At 40.1% G+C, this 21599-nt stretch overlaps 1 protein-coding gene across 1 annotated transcript in view; it reads right to left on the reverse strand.

Annotated features, from left to right (window-relative positions):
* Positions 1-261: 261 nt before the first annotated feature.
* ptprua (protein tyrosine phosphatase receptor type Ua) overlaps positions 262-21599 on the reverse strand; it is a 209479-nt gene continuing 188141 nt past the window's right edge. Inside the window, exons 23-31 of the mRNA XM_053334996.1 lie at positions 21451-21567; positions 21105-21259; positions 18884-19019; positions 16461-16610; positions 11829-12143; positions 8348-8473; positions 2917-3074; positions 2185-2320; positions 262-324 (exon numbers count right to left, since the gene is read on the reverse strand). Coding sequence (XP_053190971.1) covers positions 262-324; positions 2185-2320; positions 2917-3074; positions 8348-8473; positions 11829-12143; positions 16461-16610; positions 18884-19019; positions 21105-21259; positions 21451-21567 — 1356 coding nt within the window. The remainder of the gene's footprint in view (positions 325-2184; positions 2321-2916; positions 3075-8347; positions 8474-11828; positions 12144-16460; positions 16611-18883; positions 19020-21104; positions 21260-21450; positions 21568-21599) is intronic.

Raw genomic sequence — 21599 nt, forward strand, 5'->3', positions numbered from 1 at the left:
TGTCCTCTGGTTTGGCAGATGTAAAGTGGCACAGAAGAGGATTGGATCAGAGCGCCGAGGAAAAGCAAAAAAAAGGGTGTCAGTAGTATGTTACAAGTTGTCCAGCGAGCTTTCTCAAATCGGTCCTTATGGCAGACAACATTTCATCCAGGCATGGCAAAGAAGACAACCAGAGCTGTATACATGGACTCAGGAGCTGAGAGCATAGATCCAGGATCCAGACCTTCTCCTCGAGGAGGGACAAGAGGCGCGGAATAGGTGCTATCTGACTTCCAAGCAGTCCAGGTACTCCTGGGCCAGGTCATAGCAGAACCGGTACTGCTCCTAGGCACAGAGCACAGGTTTAGATTTAAAAACATAACCAAGAGGAAATCATTAGCATTAATACATTTGTGATTTTCAACTCATTCCAAAAGATGTGTAGTTATCAAATAATTGTTGTAATTGGTTCTAACTTTTGCTAAGAGTTGATGATAGAGTTGATACGACTCTCTTGTCTCTGGTTAGCTAGCATCAACACCTAGCCTTGCTCTGTCCAAATAAAATGAGTTCAAATGATTAACATGTCTTGTTTATTTGTGTACAAAAACTGTACATAATGTGACTTACAAAAAGGTGGAAAATGTCATGTTTGTCATGTCAAGTTTTATCAAGGGTTCTATTCGCTCTTCTTCAATGTTTTTTGGTAGTTTTGATGCTAGTGAACATTCTTTTGTGATCAATTAATGGTATTTTATAAAAAGTATCCTGTTCTCATGACAACCTGATAGTGACAGCAACACATGGATAACAAATAGGCTAACATATATCCCCTAATATAACAATGTGTCACTTTGACCCTACTACTTTGTCCAAATTAAACAGACAAAATATAATGTTTCAATTAGTTGGCCTTAAAATTGCTGGTAGGCTGATTTTGTCAGGCTAGCAGTTTCCACCTGTTCCCAGTCTTTTTGCTAAACTAAGCTAACGGTCTTCTGGTTACGGCATCATATTATCACTAAGTAGTGATATTGATCTTCTTAGCTAACTCAAGAGAGTGAACAAAATGTGGAATCATTCCTTTAAAGATCTCATATATTAGGAGGAACCAATGGGCTCTGGTTTGAGAGCAACAGACAAGGTCGACAGTATTCAGGCTTTAACAAAAATAATGAATAGCAAATTACCTGATAAGTATCATCATTTTTATCAATGTTAATGTTGTAAAAAAGTTGTAAAAACATACATTTCATTGTCAGCATAGAATTATTCACTCAGTAGCAGCTGCTTGTCCACACATGCATTATTAAAAAGTAAGTATATAATGAGATTTAGTAATTGCCTACATTTCCCAGCCTGCCTTGCAACAACCAAGACAAGAAATGGGCGCAAACTCTTCTTATTCTATAGGCACATACAAACACAAAAGAAAACAACAGCAACAAAAGATGTTTGAATGTGATGACTCATCTGCCATCTATTCACGCCTGTGATCTCCTAACTCAAAAGCCATCCTGCTCTATTAAGGCTGCTGTGGGTGGAGAGATCGGTAATGCTGCCTCCTCTACAATGGATTTCAGCCTGTATGATAGCTGAATGTCAGTGCAGAATAATGGCTTGAGTGAGAAGCCCCGGCTCTTTGGTTCAGAGGGCCTGAGACCAAAAGCTGAAGTCTACTATTGATGTTTTACATCATTAATACGTTTTCTACTTTCTAAGTACACTGCACATAATGCAATGCTGTCCATGTTTGACCTGTTACCAAAGAAGTGATGAAATGGAGCCAGGAAGTTAAGATACATGGTGTTCAGACTGAACATGGAGGGAATTTATCTAGCTACTTTGTTTGAGTGACAGCTGACAGCCTTAGTATTTATATACATACATATATAAGTGTAACTAGGTACCTAACTAACTTAGCTATAGGAGGTTTGCACTCCAAGTCCTAGATAATGAACTTTGATTGATTGATTGCAAGCATGTAAACAGTCATCATTTGAATCTCTAGGCACAAAGATAGAGATAGGGTGATGACTGGGAAAGCTGGTACTCTTTAATTGTCTTAATTATCACCTCTCTTTTTGTTTATCTCTCTTTGTCTTTATAAAGTATGTAAACCCTTAAGATAAGCACAATGAGACAGCAGCATAGTAGGATGTAATATGCTGCAGTAAGGACAGATAAAGACCCCTGCTCGCTTACCATTGTTTCCACCATGTTTGGCTTTGAGTTGCGCAGCGTTTTGGCAGCGAAGAACACGTCCACCATGCTGTGGTGGCGAATCATTTCCAGGATCATGGTGCAGGCACAGAAAGTACCGCTTCGACCACCGCCGTTCCTGCTCCACAGTGACACACGCACAAGAGACAAACAGACAGAGTAGACGCATGAGGACATGAGTGACCTAATAAAGATGTGATACAGCAGCTCAGACAGCCTCTCGGAGGGGGAGCTACAGAGTAAAATGTCACAGTTTGACTGAGCACAGATCAAGCATGCTGTCAGAAAAAGGCCAACTGGCAGACTTTCAAGATGAATATCTGAGTAAAGTTCTCATTAAAATACAGGAGCGGGGATTTAATCAGATATGAGATGTCTAACACACAGCCTGACCTCCAGAGATCAAAGGACTCTGACATGGGGATGGGGGACAAATCATATGGAAGACAGGCACCTCAATACCAGCAGCTAATGAAAATACACAAAGGCTTACTGATTGACTATTCTTCTGTAGCCCAGAGTTGATGAGATTTAATAAAAATCATAAGAACTTTTATTAAGTGTGGCCATGGCAAGTTTTAAATACCATGTTGCCAGGTTAATATTATGAAAGCAGTCTGGCATCTAGTTAAAAAACTGACTAGAGGTAAAACATTTCAAAAGTCCGGTCTCAAAACAGTTTCAAAAGCTTCAGGTGTATGTAAATGGACTCACAGGCAGTGGACGACGGTGCGTCCCTCTCCACACTCCATCTGCCAGTTGTGAACCTGAGCCAAAAGGCTGAGGAAGGCTTTCTTGGAGTCCGGCACGTCTCGGTAGGGGGACCAGCGTAGGAACTGGAAGTGCCGCACCACGAGCTGGCCTTCCTGTAGCTATGGAGAATCAGAGTAATGAAAGGAGAAGAAAACATGAGTATTGTTTCACCTATTCCAATATAACCCATAATATCTGCATTATAATCCCATTGTTTATGCTCCACATGTCACTCATTCAAACATGTATTTGCTTATCAGCTGTAGAGGGGATTCTGTCAACACTTCAAACCTGCTCAAGTTCACCTGTGGAGTGTTAGGGTTAGTGTCTGTTCTTAACGTCTCATGCGACATTGCGGAGTGTAGCAGTCCCTGTAAATTTCTGGGATAACCTTTCAAACGGCGCTAGTTATTTTCACTATTCACACATGTAGCTACATTCATGAACATTTCCATCTTACGCCTTTTCACACATACCATAGCGCTACTGGAACAGACTGGGCACAAGACAGTCCAGCAGATGGCGGTAATGCAACACTTGTGGATGTCAACTGTCATAAAACTCAACAGAAGAAGAGCTTTAACGATGGTAAATGTATTTTTAAGTGTGTTTCTGTGTTTCCACATGTCTCAGTCTATCAGTCAGCTTTGGTGTTTAATGCATATTTCGCTCAACTCAGCATTGGCTGGGCTTTCTTCTCTTTGTTTAAAATGGTTTTAGAGAAAGTTCTGGCTCTAAAATAAGAACAAATGGTTAAACTAAATCCATGCTTCCACATGTCCATAACACTATCGATATATGTCAGGGAACTCACATACTTGTTTCTCTACAGTCTGCTTCTCTAAAGTCTGTTTTCTACAGTCAGGGGATTGGAAAAGAGTTTGTTCCTCCAGCACACACAGAGCTACAGAGAAGGGTTTCTGGGTTAATTTGTTCACAACTTTCAAGAAGGCCAAAGACAGCCAGGGGACACTGGATGAATAGTGGCAAATGGCACCTTAAAGGTACACTCAGGAATTCTTCTATGTTATGTTTATATCCAGTATTTCTCACCAAATCTAATGTATGCATCCTTTAGAGCTGAAATAATAAGTTGAAACATATTTCCGCAGTTGTTTTGACAATTGTTTTTGTAATCTTTCTTTCAGGTCCTAAAATATACAGATTCAACACATTTATTTGTCATTTCTGATCGTAAATTTGATATATTTGTATTTTGGACTGTTATGGGACAAAATAAGCAATCTCAATAAGTCATTTTAGGCTGTGAGAAATTATATTTCACTATTTTTTGACATTTTATAATCAAGAAAACAAATTAGATTAGAATAATCGCTGTTTGCAATCCTCGTACCCTTGAGGCATAACAAATATGCTAAATGCATTTCCTTCCTCATAAAACTTTTAAAAAGCAAGTATTTTGAAACTTGCATTGTTTGATAGGAACCCGTGGGCAGGAATGTGTGCTATGTCACATACTCATAAAAACACTGCACCATAGTGCTACTAGTGGTCTAAAAATCCATAAGGTACCGTAAAGAGAACTATAACTATTATGCTGATTTCCAATTCAATATTTTTCATTCTGGGGCTCCACTGGAGCTCCTGTCTCTTTAAGCTGCCCTCCCAATGAGCTCACTCTGTTCTGATTGGCTAGCTTTCAGGAAGCCTGTTGAGGAAACACAACATTTCCCCTTTTGTGCTTCATATTAAAATCCTTCAAATGAATAAATAATGGGAGAAGTATATTGCAAAGACTTTACAGAAAATTAGAGTTCCTCACTGAGTTAACAGAGCTTTGCTGGCAGCTCTATTCTTCTGATAAAAAAAACAGTGGATTCAATGAGAGGTGGTGATAAGAGATCCAACAGGTAAACTTAATTACTTTGCTGTGGTGTTCAATGGAAAAATACTCAAAGCATGCCAATTCCACTTGAGTCATGGTGGTCGCAACTGTACCTGGAGCATATGACCATTTAAAGAAATCCATCACATTATGATGTCAGCTCCTTGCAAAAGTAGAAGAAGAAGTAGAACCATTGGAAACCAAGGGTTTATGGCAGTCTGGAGCCTGAGCTTTCTGCTACAGGGATTACTTTTACAAACATTTACCTTGTTACTTGAAACATAAGCCACGTTTGACATTGTAGTATTATATATATGCCTGAAAATATGTAAAATCATAATCAATCAATCTATCTATCTATCTATCTATCTATCTATCTATCTATCTATCTATCTATCTATCTTTATTTATATAGCGCCAAATCACAACAACAGTTATCTCAAGGCACTTCACACATAGAGCAGGTTCTAAACCGAACTCTTCAGGTTTTCATTTTAAAGAGACCCAACATTCCCACATGAGCAAGCACTTGGCGACAGTGGCAAGAAAAAAACTCACTTTTAACGGGAAGAAACCTCAGGCAGAACCGGGCTCAAAGTGGGCGGCTGGTTGGGGTAATAATAGATCACCAGAACACAAGCTCTAACAATACAACTGGTGTGAAGGGACATCACTTGTCACACTAATTATGCCCACCGGTAGTTATCACACTTGATTTGACAGTGATGTGATGCTTGGCTAAAATGCTACTTGGAGCTATATCTACTGGACAGTGGAGTACCTTCTTGGGCAAGAGGCTATCGGTGTCCTGGTTCGTGGTATCTGACTCCTCGAGATCCTGCAGAGAGGTCATGTAGAAATAGTTTCTGACAGGATGTCAAGATAGTTGAGGGGCTGGGCAGGAGTGGGTGGGTTATGTGGGCACTGACAGGAGAGGGTTAGGCGAGGTGAGGTGAGGGGGTGCTAGACCTTGGAGGGTTTTTCAACTAAAGGACACATCTGCTCATCTAGTTTCGGTGGACGTTTCTACAAGGGTCTACTGAGGACCTACTGAGGCTACTGAGGTCAAAGGGTGGGAGCTGGAAGTATTGCCACAGTGTAAATTGGGAGCTAGAGCTACGCAAAATTACTCAGACATGGATACACAGACACACAACCAACAAACACATTCAGTAACATAGAACTCATACTGAAATATGGAAATGGTCAAGATGAAAAAATATTGTCTTTTGGTAATAGCTGATTATAAAAATATGAAGTTTTACGATTAATGGCTCACGTCTGCTGTCCACTTGTAAACAATGGCAGCCAAGTCAAACAGACAGGTGACCGTTTTACACAGGAGGAAATACTTTGTCTGGTAAAGAACTATCTACCTCAGTCAAAAACTAATTTGGCAGACCAAGTAGGTGTGCATTTTGTTTAATAGGAGATGAGTATCTGTAATTGTACTCTTTTATTCAGTGTTTTACTGGTGTTGAAAACAACTGAGGGAGCAGTATCAGAGATAGGTCTGTTTTAATGTAGGCTCATTCTCATCCAGCCCTTCGTGGCACACCGTCCCCCCACCCCCTCCAAAGTAGCCAACATAGGGGAAACACTGTTCTGTTTGAGTCAGGGTCACAGTATTGCTCAAACAGGGCCACATCTGCTTATTAAACAAGTCTCGGTACTATATGTGGCTAATAACGTTTTCATGCTGTTGATACAGTTGCTTTGTTAAAAGCAACATTATTATGCTGCAAATCATTCTGACCGCTGGGAACAACAAATGCCAGCTGGGACCTAGGTTACCATTCAAAATCATTATATAAGAACTGGGCTTCATTAACCCTCTTAAAATAAATGAACTGATTCAGTGCCAGGATATTCCTCCCACAGCAATCCAGAGCTGGAACAGTCTTAGGCAAGTGTTTTTTACCGATATTAAATCCAATATTAAAGCAAAAACATGTCTGTCATGTGATAAGTAAATTAAACATTTAGACAGCAATTTTGCCATGAATTATGTCAAAGTGATACATCCAGGTGACTAAGAATGATTCAGAGTTTACACTTAGATCTTAATGTTTTTTTTCTTTGCCATGAAGGAGTTATGTATTTTCATTAGAAATCAAGTCAGAGAAACCAGGGAGGATAATGTAGAAACTACTCCCCATGATTGCTGTCTACAAGAGCCTTGTTGAGTTCAGTCAAGGTAAGACACTTTGAATGTATAGCTGGACACTGTTTACATTGTAGTGTTTTAGATATCAACAATATTCATGTCAGTTCTACTGCTTGTGAGGTATGGTGGACAAAATGATAGGAACTTGTAAAATCTAATGCAATGCTACAAAACCAGTACCATGGACAGAATGCCTGTTTCAGGTACATCTCATGCTTGCCAAACAAATGTCGCCCCAATATAAGAGTGTGAAAGCCAAAATGTCTGAACATCTAGCTTGTTAAAAAATTGGATTCTGAATTCATCCGTTAACATTAGGGGGACAGGATATTGACTGGCAGCTCTGTCAATTACATTCTGTCCCCACACAGGTGAGATGTAACCTCCCTAACTCTAAAAAATGTGGGAATGACTCATTTCCTTCAGTCTGCTGGAGCAGAAGACAAATAGATGGTCAAAAATCATGCTATTAAAACCAAAACCTCATGTAGGGAGTCAAGAAATCACCAGGATGTCACAAAACATTAATGGGTTGTCTAAAAAAAAGAAAAAGACATCACTCTTCAGGAAAAAACAGCATAGGTGCTATTTCTCACGTATATTTAATTGGTGGGGCTGTTGATTAGACTTTGATCATGCAACTAAATTGATCATGAAATGAGATGTGTCAGGATCTGTCATTAAAATCTCACTCCAGCTACTAATGAGCAACCTCAGCAGCACTGCCACTCCATTATTCTTGTTAGCCATTTTCTGTAAGGCTGAGAAAGAGGGGGTTTTTTGTGCACTGAGTACTGGGTCACTTTGTATCTTGCTGCTGGCGACGACATTTTTATTTGACATTTAGCTTGCAAGGAACAGCAGTTGATTTTGAGAGTAAAGTCACTCCATAAAAAAATGAAGGAGAGCCAAAGTGAAACCAGAACTTCTGGGTTCTGTTCAAGTAAATAAACTTCTTTTTTTTTTAAAGAGAACTTAATATACAGGACTTGTTTATTTAATGTTTTAATAATCAGTGGTATGAATGAACACTGTTTCCCATAACGCATAGGCCATTATTGGATGAACATCACCAGCTTAACAGGACAATGAGATTGGACTTTTTCCAATCCTGCCATGGCTGTAGGGTTCAAACTCTAGTTGCAATCAAATTTATCTGAGGATAGTACACCTTTAGTTTTCAGAAGGACTAGTGAAAAGCTCATAAGCTCTACGAAATTCGAAAGCATAACGTTCTGAAGCCCTACGAAATGGTTTGGATTGCAATCAGTTTTACAAGTTTCCAGTGACTGTGTCCACACCTCATATCTAAATGTGTTCAGGATTGAAGAAACTTATCGTCTTCATAAATGGGGACTCTCTGCGGTAGTTCCACATACCCGGGTGATGTTCTGGACCCGAAAGAGACGGATGATAACGTCATCGTCGGCCGTCCTGGACAGAAGCTCCACTGTCATCGGTCCAAACTGCTGCAGACCAGGTTCAGGCCAGTACTGCAGACAAGGCTGACAGGAGAGGAGAGGTGGAGAGGTGGAGAGAAGAGCAGGAGAGGAGGGTAACAGGTCATTAGCCCACACTTGCTAGAGGCAGGACAAATCATTATGTCAGCAGCCAGTGATGGTAAAGCCCAGTAACAAGACACCTGAGTATTGACAGCAGAGACAATTAGCCTAAATGACAATGATTATCTACAAATAGCAACGGTAAATTAAATGAGTGAAAAACACAGCCCGTCCAACGCCAGGAACAATCCCTCACATAAGCCTTGGTCACCTATCCTGAATTATTCATGAGTCTAAATCATTACCATTAACACATTATAAATTAATGGAGTAGGAGACCTTGGCTGTGCCTGGAAGAGATAAACAGGAAGTTAGTTGAGGCTGGTGCACGCAATGCCAAGGTCCACACCATCACCACCGTCGCTTCAAAGATGCCGATAGGAAGGAAAAAAATCGAAAAGAAAAAAAAAACCCCACAAGGAAACGTTGCTGACATGCTGACGTGTGCTGAGGTGACTTTGGGGTTGAGGGGACCCCTGGAGTAGGAAGTGATAATGGCATTTCACAATGACAGGAGGGTATTAACAGGTGACATTGGACAGAGGAGGAGATAAATATTTTACATTTACATTTTTACATTCAGACAGGAGACAGGCAGCCCCAATGTGTGTGTGTGTGTATGTGTGTGTGTGTGTGTTTTGGAGGGGTGGGTGAACTGTTAATCCACTGGCAGCTAAGAGACAAGGAAGAAGAAGAAGAAGAAGAAGTGAGAGAAAAGAGTGACAGAGGAAGAGGGACAGGTTGCAGCTGACAGGCATGGCGGAAATGTCGAGCGGGAATCTGACATGACATGGTGACAGAGCGGCGATATGGGAGACGGCGGAACAAACCCACGCATGAGCAAATAAGGGGAGGGGGGGGGGGGGTGGGGGTTTGGTGCGGGGCGATAAGAACGTGTTAATGCTGTGACGGCCTGTGGAAATTAAATTGACGGCTTGAATGCGGGATTGAAGCTTTGTGGCAGAACACCAGGCAGACATGTGATGAGCCCTCACTACATGGCGTGTCACGTTCACGTCTTCTCTAAAGGGTGAGGAGGAGGACGAGGACGAGGAAGAGGACGGGGGGCTGGGTGACATGTTGTCTCTGCTTCTGTCCAAATGTTACATCGTTACGAACGGCAGTATGAAAAATCATCATCATGAAGCGTTTTTGGTTTTTTTTTCGATGCAAAAGTGAACATCAGCTGAGCAGTTTGATGTGTCACTGTAATTATAAAGCAGTGTTGAAAATGAATGTAATGTGATTATCATTTTATTTTAAGCTGTTGGTTCAAATTTGAAAATTTTACTTTAATTTTTCAATTTTATAAGCCAAATAATTGAAGTTATAATACTTAAAAGTGCATGAATTGAATTGAATTGTGTCCACTTTGCAGAACCATAAAAAGGTATGAACACAACATCTGACATATCACCATATTAGGTTGTTATGGTGAACAGTTAGGCATCTAGCAGCTACACAACATTAGCATTCATTTGTCATGAGTCATGTCCTCCTGATAAATAGAAGTCCACTCTTCTTCCTGAGAAAAATACTCGACTTGTCAGACATTTGGTTCTGAGCAGCTAGTGTTTATTGTTTTTATTTAGAGCGTTTTCACTGAAAACAGCTGGCTGCTGCTGCTGCTGCTGCTGCTGCTGGAAACAGGGCTGATGACAGCTGACAGATAAGCAACACTCCATAGAGCTGCGGGGAAATAATTGCTGATAAATCTCTGTAGGTTTGTCAAATATTGATTAGTGAAGCTTTGATTTGGCAGCACCTGTGTTGGTGTGCTGATGGTAACAGCAAGTGAGTTTTAGTAACAGGTTGAGTTTGAAATGAACGCGTGTCAACCTCTGGAGCAACAAACACGACTCGAGTCATGCAATTGTGTGTGTGCACAGCCTAGGAAATAAATGTTCCAATCTTACTCTGTCAGAAATGCTGAGCAGAGAGAATTCATTGCATTGCTTTATTTTAGATAGAAATAAAGCAAGGAGGACCATCGACAATCTTAACTAACACCATAATACTGAACTCCCATATGTACACTGTTCCCTGTCAATCTCCTGCATGTGTGTCATGTGTAATTCTAATCCACATAATAAAGGTGGACTCCACTATTAACCCTGAAAACCACTGCATTGAACGTTAATTACACAATACAAACATTGGCTAAAATGTAGTCAATGAATTGTATCTATGGGGTTTGATATATTATTTCAATAAAAAAAGAATCAATAGAATAATAAACATTGCAGATTATCATAGTAATAGCACTATAATGATGACATACTTTTGAATTTTATTTGAATTTTCTTCTTCAGCCTCCAGTATTGAACTTTTCTTGCATATTTTTAGAGTAAGGAACCCAAAGTTCAGCTACATGTCAGACTGATGTGTCGAGCTGTATTTTGTCTTCTACCCAGCAATGAGAAGAGCTCCAGACTTCCAGGGCAGCTTTTGATTTCTCAGCGAGCAGGAAGTGCTCTTTGCAGGAGTGTCTGCTGGTGAAGCAGACAGGACCTTAGAGGGAGGTTGGCAGATTTTTTTGGGGGGGCTTACATCGCTTTTTTTTGTTTCTATAACTGTGCTCTGGTCTTCAGCTTTACAGCTTGCTTTACAGTGTTTGGAAGAGGTAGGAAATTGGCCCTGACACTCTGCACTCTTCATGTTTTCTTTAGGTAACACGTGCTGTACATTCATCAGAGGAAAAGCTGCTCCAGTGTTAGAACTCATCTCAGTGGGTTGAGTTCAACCTCAGTAAGCTAAGGCAAAAACAGGTATGAACTGTATGTTCTGAGGTTTCTTAACCTTAGAATCACTTAGAATCACAGAAAATCTCTAAAAAAGTTAAAATTGCAATACATTTGGTATAATACAAATAATAATGAAATAGGCTTGAAATACATCAATCGTCCCCCTCTAAGTTGTTAAAAGACAAATACAGAAAGGCAAATTAATATATGAGAATTTTAGGTGATGAAAAATGGGGTCACAGGCTGAAAAGGGAAAGAAAAACATCTAATATTAATATTATGCTGTGGTAATATCTGTATTGGAGTCTATGTGAATCCCCTGTGTGACACTAATCAAAATCCTGCTGTGATGCAGATGCTGTCGCACTGAGGGTTTTAATGTTTCCCACGGCTAAATTACAAACGACAAGCTGAGATGTTCCAAGTTGGAGATCCACCTAATGAGATTAATAATAAAATTACTTCTACTTCCCAGATAAGTGTAGACAATTTAATCTCCTGCTGCTTTATTAACCCTCTCTCTCTATCTCTCTCTATCTCTCTATCTCTCTTACCCAGGCAGAGTTAGACTGGTTGAGCTGGTTGAGCATCACCACCGAGGTGCAGCCGTAGTCGTACACCAGCCTCCAGAAGTCGGTGGTGGTGCCTGGCAGCGGATGTGGCGTCACCACGAAGGCAGCGGGCCGCAGGAAGCTGTCGGCGAGCGCCGCGTTGATGTAGTTGCTGCTCTCTCCCTCGGTGGTGACCAGGAAGGCCAGGGAGCGGTCTGGAGGCAGGACGTCCATACTGCGGTTCTTCTCGCGGTTCCTGGGCATCAGGGAGATGCTGCACTCCTCCACATCCAGGTGAGGAGTCACCGAGTTCAGAGTCTGATGACGGAGGAAGAGGAGAAGGAAGAGAAGTGAGTGCGCGGAGGAGATAATTAGAGAGGTTGACATGTGTGCACAAGAATGTTCACACTTTAAATGCAGAGATAAAATGAAAGACTGAGAATAAAGATTGTGATAAGAGGAGACAGACGCAGCTGAACAGAAATTGGATCAAAGAGAGATGGACAGAAGCAATGAAAATATTCTCTGCTCGAACAGCCTGTCATACATGACAAGCACAGCAATCTGCAATCATCTGTGGGAAACTTTAAAACACATTAATTATCAGTCAAAACCCTCCACAAGCCTTAACAGAGAAGAACACATTTAGCTCAATCTCATACATTATGAAAAAATAAATGAATAATAAGTTTATTTTTATAGTAAGAGCAGACGTCAAGTGCTACGAAAAAGCAAAACAAGTCTAAACAAATTAGTCTTGAGCTGCTTTTTAAAGACGTCCAAAGATCTTAAATCCAATTGGAGAGAATCCCAAAGTTTAGTTGACCTACAACTACACGAGCACAATCTTATTTGGTCTTGAGCCGGGAGTGATAGATGACCAACAAACCCTTATCCCAAGATCCTAGAATCCTTCCTGGTATTATGTTGATATGATATCACAATAAGCACATTAAGAAGCAGTAGAAATTGAAATGAAATGATTATCTTCCTCCATATTATGAATGACTCCCCATTTGGTCTGGATAAAATGACTGGAGCCTTCCAGCTCGTCATTTGAATATTGCGTCTTGGCTTCATGTTGTAATTACGAGTTTTATTGGCTGATTCATGTGAGCAGAACTGAATGAAATTAATTGTGCTGCATGTCGAGGAGGCAATTTCTAATGATTCTGGCCAAAGGTCATTTATCAATAACAAGGCATTAAATAAAAGACAAATATGTGACCTTAGTTGCAATGCGGCTTTCTGCTTAGCAAGTGTCTTTTTATATTTAATGTATACTGATTGGAGAAGCAGCAACTACCATTCATTTCTTATAACTAGAGGACTTTTCTCATTAAGGACCTACAGTGGCAGACGCAGTGTGCTCAGAAGGGCAAATGTGACAGCTCTCACAGAGGATACACACTGAATCACAGCTGTGTCAGAGCAATCAGTGCGCAGTAGTAAAAGAGACATTTATTTAAATCAAGTGGAGTAGTGTCAAGACTCGCGGTGAATACAATTACAAAACTCGAGTGCGGTCTTGGACATTATTTGTTGTCTCACTTTTGAGAGTCCAATCCAGTGATTTTCAAGACTTACAGCCTAATATAAGCAGAGTCAAGTGCAATTGTAGAGTGTGCGGGTCTAAGGCTGAATTATGTACCTTTTTTCTCTCTTAAAATGTAATACCGTTAGCATAGCGGGGTGTCGTTAGATGTTCAAACTGGAGCATCAGCTGTGGTCTTCGCTGCTTTGCTGGGAAGCTGTTCTCTACCTGACAATATTATCAAAGTCTGCTCAAACCACAGCTGTCCACTGTACTGTAGATGAAGGTTCTGCCACTTTGTAAGGTTTCAAGCATTGAAATAAACCACCATAGGAGATTATTGGACCAACTTTGAAAATGTTGCAATGGCTGATTCAAATAAAAGACGAGCTTGATGAAGAAGAAGTTATTTTATGCAGCAAAGAAACCAGACAAAAATAAGCTGAATATTTGTTAAGAATAAAGATGAAAGCTACTTGCTGGCAATTAAAACATTTTTCTTGTAATGAATGTCATTTGAAGATGAAATGACCTCTGAGTTTTTGGGATCCTAAAAACACACTTATTTGATTTAGTAATAGCTATTTCACATGAGAGATTATTTTTCTACCCAACCGCCTTTTTCTTCAGTACATTGAAGTTGGCAGGGTTATTTGGCCACAGTCAATAAAAGCTAATGAAACCACACCCACACAATCCTGATGAAGCAGATGAGACTTTTTAAGTGTTAAACTCATACTAATACTGAAATATGTTGATTATTGCTTATGTATGCATGAGTATTTAAGATAAAGAAGGACTTTAACAATGGGTAGATGTGTTGGGTAGAGGTTATTTATTTATATACGTTGGATTATGAGGTAATATTCTAATTATACTTTTTTTTGTGGAAACTGTCTTTGTTCCAGTACATATGATGGTTTGTTCAAAGGCCTTTGCACAGTAGAAACAACATTGTAATCAAATGGATTCAAACTAGATAATATATACACATAAAACATAAAATATACACGCTTATACAATCTGCAGCTCGCCATTTACATAATTTAGACTTATCTCCAAATAAACTCATTAGCCATGTTTGAGTATAAATATTGTGTTTGGATAACGCTCAGACAGCTGTTTAGCCTCACTCAGTGACAAATAATAATAGGAGAGATTAGGCGTGTTTGGTATCAGTGTTGGCAGGGTGTTAAAATGTGACAAAAAGGCGGGTAAGTCAGAGGTAAACATTTGCCTGTTGTAAACTGCCATCAATGGGAAGCAATACTGCATAATGTACAAAAGGTCATGTGTTTTATTACAGAATTTTAGTATCCTCATTTATTTTTAGACATTACATATGTTTTTTTTATCTTGCACTTTATAATCAATTATATTGGCTGTTGTTTTTTTTGGTTTTAGATTTACTCTTACACCTGTTATTATTGTCTGTTTGTTGTTTGTTGCTCTGATTACTTTTATGCTTATTGAGCTGCTGGAAACCTGAACCCTGCTGAAACCTGATTTTCCATTGGGGTCTATAAAATGACCAACCGACTAGCCAGCCAGCCAGCCAGCCAACCAGCCAGCCAGCCAGCCAGCCAACCAGCCAGCCAGCCAGCCAGCCAGCCAGCCAGCCAGCCAACCAACCAGCCAGCCAACCAGCCAGCCAACCAACCGACCAGCCAGCCAGCCAGCCAGCCAGCCAACCAGCCAGCCAACCAACCAACCAGCCAGCCAGCCAGCCAACCAACCAGCCAGCCAGCCAGCCAGCCAGCCAGCCAACCAGTCAGCCAGCCAACCAGCCAGCCAGCCAACCAGTCAGCCAGCCAACCAGCCAGCCAGCCAGCCAATCAACCAACCAACCAACCAACCAGCCAGCCAGCCAGCCAGCCAACCAGCCAACCAACCAACTAACTAACTAACTAACTAACATATATCTATCTGAAAATACACAAACTAACACCTTTTTTCTTCTTCTCTAACTATTAAATACATGAAATACAAACCACTATCATCAGTAGGCTAAAAATGGTACTACTTAAGATGAGTCACCCATCCCCTGACCTGAACCTGGACAATACTATTACCCTCTATTACCCTCCGACAGTACAGAGGAGCTGGTAATGAAATGAGACAATGCAAAACAAACATTACCATCATATGGCCACTTGCATCATTATAGATTCACTGTGTAGACCTCACCACAAAAAATGAGCTAGATAATGTCTGTACATTACAGACTGGGGCAGATAATTACCACAATGGCCCAAATATAAGAGGATGCTTTATTCTGGAAATGACAAATTAAATAGTGAGGGTCGTCTTATACTTGAGGACTTGTCAAGTACATCCGAGTTTTGAATAGAGCGAGTTCCAGTGTAACACCGGCATGCATCATGGGTTGTTTGTAGCCTTATTGCTGCTGACCAGTCCTTTTATACTCAATCAGAGTCAGTCAGCACAGAAATCGGTTTATTTAACCCGCAGCAGTTTCTGAACATGTGTAACACATTATCTGCCATGGAGGAAATAGTCCCTGACGAGTGATGAAAATCAGTCCAAAGTTTCACCCGACATCTTGATTGCGGAATCATCTGGAGCTCAAAAAGACAGTTTGAAAAATTCTAACTGCCTCAGGAACTCATTTTGACCGCTTCCAAGAGCCTGAGAGGAGAGTGTGTAAGCATGTATTATTCCATGGTTACCAGATTCACTTCAAGGTTGAAACCTTCTACTTGTTTTAATAGTACCTCAGGGAAATGTTCCCAGGGTCATCTTGTATTTGGGCCAATTTAACCCAAATCATACTACTACCTAATTACTTACTCTTTGAGATTAAACCGAAATGAAAATCAGGTTCAGCCTTGTGATTATAAGACAAAGTGTAGGTATGTAAACTTTTCCTGAACTTCATCTATCAACTCAATCTATCATTCTATACCACAACTGCAGCTGAGGATGTACTACAATGTTTGCTGCACTTCAACAACAGTGTTTCAGATGCCTCTCACTGCTGTAGGGGACAACAACATGCGAAATCTTTTCAATATCGGCTTTCAATTGCGTGTTTTATGGTTCAATGAAAGATCAAACCTAAAACAAGCGCTGAACCTTACCTGAAACTCCTCTCTGAGCTGGGAGGTGTTGCTCTGGGAGTCCACCTTCAGCATCTCCTTATAGGTGAGGGCGAACTCATTGACAGGGATGGCGGTCTCTCCACACAGACATGCCTCCAGGATGGCATCATGGATGAACACGTACTGCTCCTAGGAGACAGACAGCAGTGGAACGTTCACAAATTTACAAAGTCACACAAAACCCTCATTGCACTTATGAGCCTGCCTAACTGTTAATTGCCCACTTGTGAAGAACAATGCTGAATTTAATTACTGCTGTTGAATGTTGACTAATAGCCCCAACTGTCAAATATTCTTCATATCGCCACGCTCACTCTGAGGCATTGTTTTCAAGCATTAAATAGTATAAAAAATAATAATAAAGTGTAGAAAACACACATCAGGGGAGGCAAACACTGCCCACACACAATGTTTAAATAACATCATGAGCTGTGCAATTAACGAGGAAAGTAGGAAATTTGTTTTGACACCCAACCAAGATCAAACAGGCGAGGATACATTCAAAATTACAGGCATAAAACTGTCCCTCTTCCAACTTATTTATCATTTTAAATGTTTTCTGTAATTGCAGAAATGTGTATTCAACTGGCAGATGAGCTCCAGCTGAAAGGTGAAATGATGAAATTAAAAAAGGGAGACAAATACCATTGTTTTTGGTGTTTATTGTACCGTCGCTTCCTGATGTATGAAGAAGAAAAAATATTCTCAAACTTTTAATAGTGTTATTTACTCTAGTAATTAATGTCTTTCTGTGGTTTGTTTATGTGAAGACTGGTGATTAACACTCTCCTGTCTGGCTTTAAATAGAAGAAACAAATGCTATTGTATGTTTAAATAAAGCAAATAAAGCAAGTATCACAGTGTATGTATATGTGTATGTCAATGTTTAAGAATTGTCCTATGCTAATATGATTTATTGTTTTGCTGTTGAATGTTTCAACATTATTATTGAATCAGTGTAGACTGACAATTATACCAAATAGCCTTAAACCAAATGTTAATCTTTAAAAGAATATTGCAAGTGTTGCTTTCTGTGGAGAGTTTTAGTGGTGGAGAGTAACAAATTCACACTCAGTAATTCCATGCTAGTGTGCTAGTATAGCTAGATGCTAGTTTATACATTTATTCCACTACATTTCAGGGTGTACTAGTGTATACATTTTACTCTGCTGCATTCATATGAAAGCTATACTTGATATTTTTCAATGTCATCCTAAATATGGCGTTTCTTTTTGAAAAAAAATAAATAAATAAAAAAACAAAGAACACTAAAAATTGTCACCAAATTGTGTAGCTCTTTGTAGCTGCTTTTTTTTTAGCCTCTTCTAGTGCCATGTTTTTGGTTGCTCTCCTCAGCATAGTTTTCAGCCACAGCAGGCAGCTGTTTTCAGCTAAACAGCTCTGATAAACCTACTTTATACTACCTGCCCTGCAACAAACAGCAGACAGACAAAGCTATCGTCTAGCTGCTAACTCTACGAGACTTTTAGACTTTTAACTTAAGCTTGTTTTCTAGCCAATGCAGGCAACTGTTTTGACAAAAAAGAGCTCAAATAAATCCTCTGTACACTACACTGTCAAGGAACAAACAAGCAGACAGACAAATTTAGCAACTACCTGCTAATTCTATGGCACTCTTTTGCGTTTTTATCTTATTTTGGTTGTCCTGCCGACTTGACTTTAAGCAGCTTGTTTCTAGCCAGCACAGGTAGCCTACTGTATCTGTTTTGGTGAATAAAGCTCAAATAAACCCACTTTATAGCCTATTACCTGCCAAGGATAAAACAGTACACAGACAAAGTTAGCAACTAGCTGCTAACTCTACGGAGCTCTTTAGCCTTTTTGCTTATTGTCTGTCTGTCTGGTTTTCTGCCTACAAAATCTATGTCAAGCTCATCTCTAGCCGAATTGAGCATCTATTTTTTGGTAAGAAAATAAAAATATAATAAACCTACTGTACACTACATGCCAAAGAGCAGGGAGACATTGTTATTAACTAGCTGGTGGAGAAAGGTGAACATCTAGCAGCTAAAACACAGATTTATTAGAATATCATACATTCTATATCCTAATAGGCCATCAATGACTCAGACTTTAACCATAAAAACTGTCCGATTTGTTTCTGTTGCCCTGAACTCTTATTTTTGAATGAATTGTTGTATTGCTAATTTTACTTTTAAGGATGTGAATACTTCTTCCACTGCTGCCCACAGTCATATGAATGCTGTTTCTGAGGTGTTTCCAACCTGAAAAGAAAACAATTCTAGTGCAACATGCATGATAATGGTCAAATATAAAGGTGATGAAAAGCGTGGGCTTCCAGCAGCTTCATACTGAGCGGATCAAATATGAGCATGGTGTCAGAAACAGTGTCAGTATGGCGCTTCTGCACTCCAACTCACTTCAGTCTGGATCATGTTGATGCGGCGAGAGCAGAGAGTCTTGACACAGTTGTAGATGTCCACCACTCCTTCACACTCAGCCATATCCAGCATGACATCCAGCACAATGTAGCAGCCGGTCCTGCCTGCCCCCATACTGGTACAGAGGAGAGAGGAGAAGGATCGACAAGCTTGAATGAAAAAGGTCTCAGCGGGAAGCCTTTGGTAATGATTGAGATACTCTGCCCAAAGTCAAATATAATAAGAGGCTTTGTTCTGGAAAGAAAGAAAGGAAATACAGTGACCATTATGTGTTCTGGCAGCATAAAAAGTTTAAAACCTTTCAGTCGGAGAGAGCTAAGACATTTAAAGAAACGCCCCTATGTGCAAACCTATGCCCTTCATGTCTGGGTATGCTACATCAGTACAAAAGCATGTGTGGGTGTCTGTAAATGCCTGAACTCTCTTCAGGTGAGACTTAGTTACTTTAAAACCCATCTAGGGAGTTACAACTGGGAAGTTATATGCCTCTAGAACTCATCTGTCTTTATAAGGTTTCATTTGTTATTCCACAGAAAGAGGGAAAAAAAGGATCTGCAGTGCATCAATATTGTTAAACAAGTACATCATTTATGATAAGACGCAAACAAACGGTGCTTAATCAGAATTAGAACCCACAGTCAGATAGCTGGTGTACGCTGACCGACTGCTTTAGAATGAAAATAGAAATCAATGATGAATCTCAGCAAAGTCCTACTGTATTATATTTATACTTGTTCATTTTGCTCTTGTGTGCTCATCTTGTAACGCTGGTGTTTCTGACATGTACAGTATTTGCAGTACAAGTTCATTTGTTGGGTGACTCGTTGGCAAGCCATGCACAAAGCAATCAGGTGTAGGGAAATTCATTTAGTGGGTGATATGGATGTTATATCTTCACTACAAGTAGTAGGAACATTGATACATTTCTTATACTTTACATTTGGATGTCATTCCCCAGAGCTCCAGTAACTATAATAATCCCAGCAACGGAACGAAAACAGTAGTCTCTACACATCATGGACTCTATGTTCTGCTAACAATCCAATAATAGTTTAAATTAATAGTTGTGTGACACCACACCTGTTAGTGATGACACAAAATGAGGATGATTCCTAAGTGTCTGAATAGTCAATTTACTGCTGACTGCAATTACATGACTGATTGTCTGATAGTATAGTTATTAGGGAATGAGTCAACAAGAGAGAGATTTTGTCTCTACTGATCTACTGGGATGGTTGTATCAGCCTATGGTGGCGTAGAAATGAGTGACATGGAATCAGGACCACATCAGGTCTGAACCAGGAACTTTGTAGTTGTTACATACATCCCCAAACACCCTTGCTCTTTTGATTCTTTATTTTTTGGGGCTCTCTTGTAGAGTGGGTGTTAGGGTGAGTGACAGTATAATATGAATGTTTCGTCTATAGAAAAAGAAACAGATGCAGAATATAGTCCATAGAAATATCCTCAAAACGATCTGTTTCCATCAGCCATTACTAGTTTCTGCTGTTTTTTGACATGCCCATTTTTTGATTCTTGAGGAAAGAACTTGCTTTTCATTTCGGGCATTTCCACTGTGGGGTATTTTTCAACTAAAAAACTGAAAATGTGTCTAAAACAGGTGGTACTTTGTAAGCAATGTCCTCTTTGTACTGTAGATTCAACACAGATGTCCAACAGTTACATAGAAAATAAAAATCCATAACTGAAGCACAGTGGTAGACAGACTGTCTTTGTTCTTGACTTTTTTATTAGATAGTGGACAGTGAAGAGACAGACAGGAAACAAGGGGAGAGGGGAGATAGGGACTGGTATGACATGCAACAAAGGTCCCTGGCTGGAATTGAATCGGGGACTTTGCTGTAATGTGGCAGTGACCATTCAGCTATCAGGGAGCTACAGACTGTCTTTGTGAGTGTGTTGCTGGATGCGAAAGATATACAACATCCAAGTTGGATGGTGTCATTTTATTTGTATTATTTGTTATTGTGCTTTCCACCTACACAAACACAGCACCAAAAATATGAAAGTTATTCTGGGAGATGCAGAAAAAAACAAGCTGTAGCAGAAGTAGATAAGGCAATTTAAGTGTGCTGGAGTGTGATGCATAACTGAGAAGAATGATATTAAAGAAGAGAAGAAAATCTAAGGCTGCACATCTGATGTAACTGTCAGGACGGAGTGGAGATTGTTGATTTACCTGCAGTGGACCACCACAGGTCCACCATCAGGAGGTGTTGAGGCCTTGACCCGGCGCAGGAAAGCCAGCAGGCCAGTAGCGTGGTAGGGCACGCCATGCTCAGGCCAGGAGGTGAAGTGGAACTGACATACCTCATGCTTGGCAGGGTAACCTCTCTAGAAGGAGGCAGATTTAATGAGATGCAAACATCATAAAAAAACTAGAAATGTTTGTAGGAGTTGACACATAGAACCCAATTAAGCAAACCTTACCCAGGATGAGAAATGTGCTATTACTGGCGAGAATACATAACACAAGGATTTTACAAAGAGAGTCAAGATATAAATAATTTGAGAGTATGACTCACCCGCTCCATGGCGAAGGTGCGCACGGTGTACTCTGCCAGTGTTTCTGTCTTCAGTAGTGTTATCTTAATGTCACCGTAGAGCTCAGTGTCATCAGGCCAATACTTACAGCACTTCATCTGGACAAACAACAAACAGCTAAGGTTCAGAG

This window comes from Scomber japonicus, chromosome 15 (genome assembly GCF_027409825.1).
Source record: "Scomber japonicus isolate fScoJap1 chromosome 15, fScoJap1.pri, whole genome shotgun sequence".
NCBI lineage: Eukaryota > Metazoa > Chordata > Actinopteri > Scombriformes > Scombridae > Scomber > Scomber japonicus.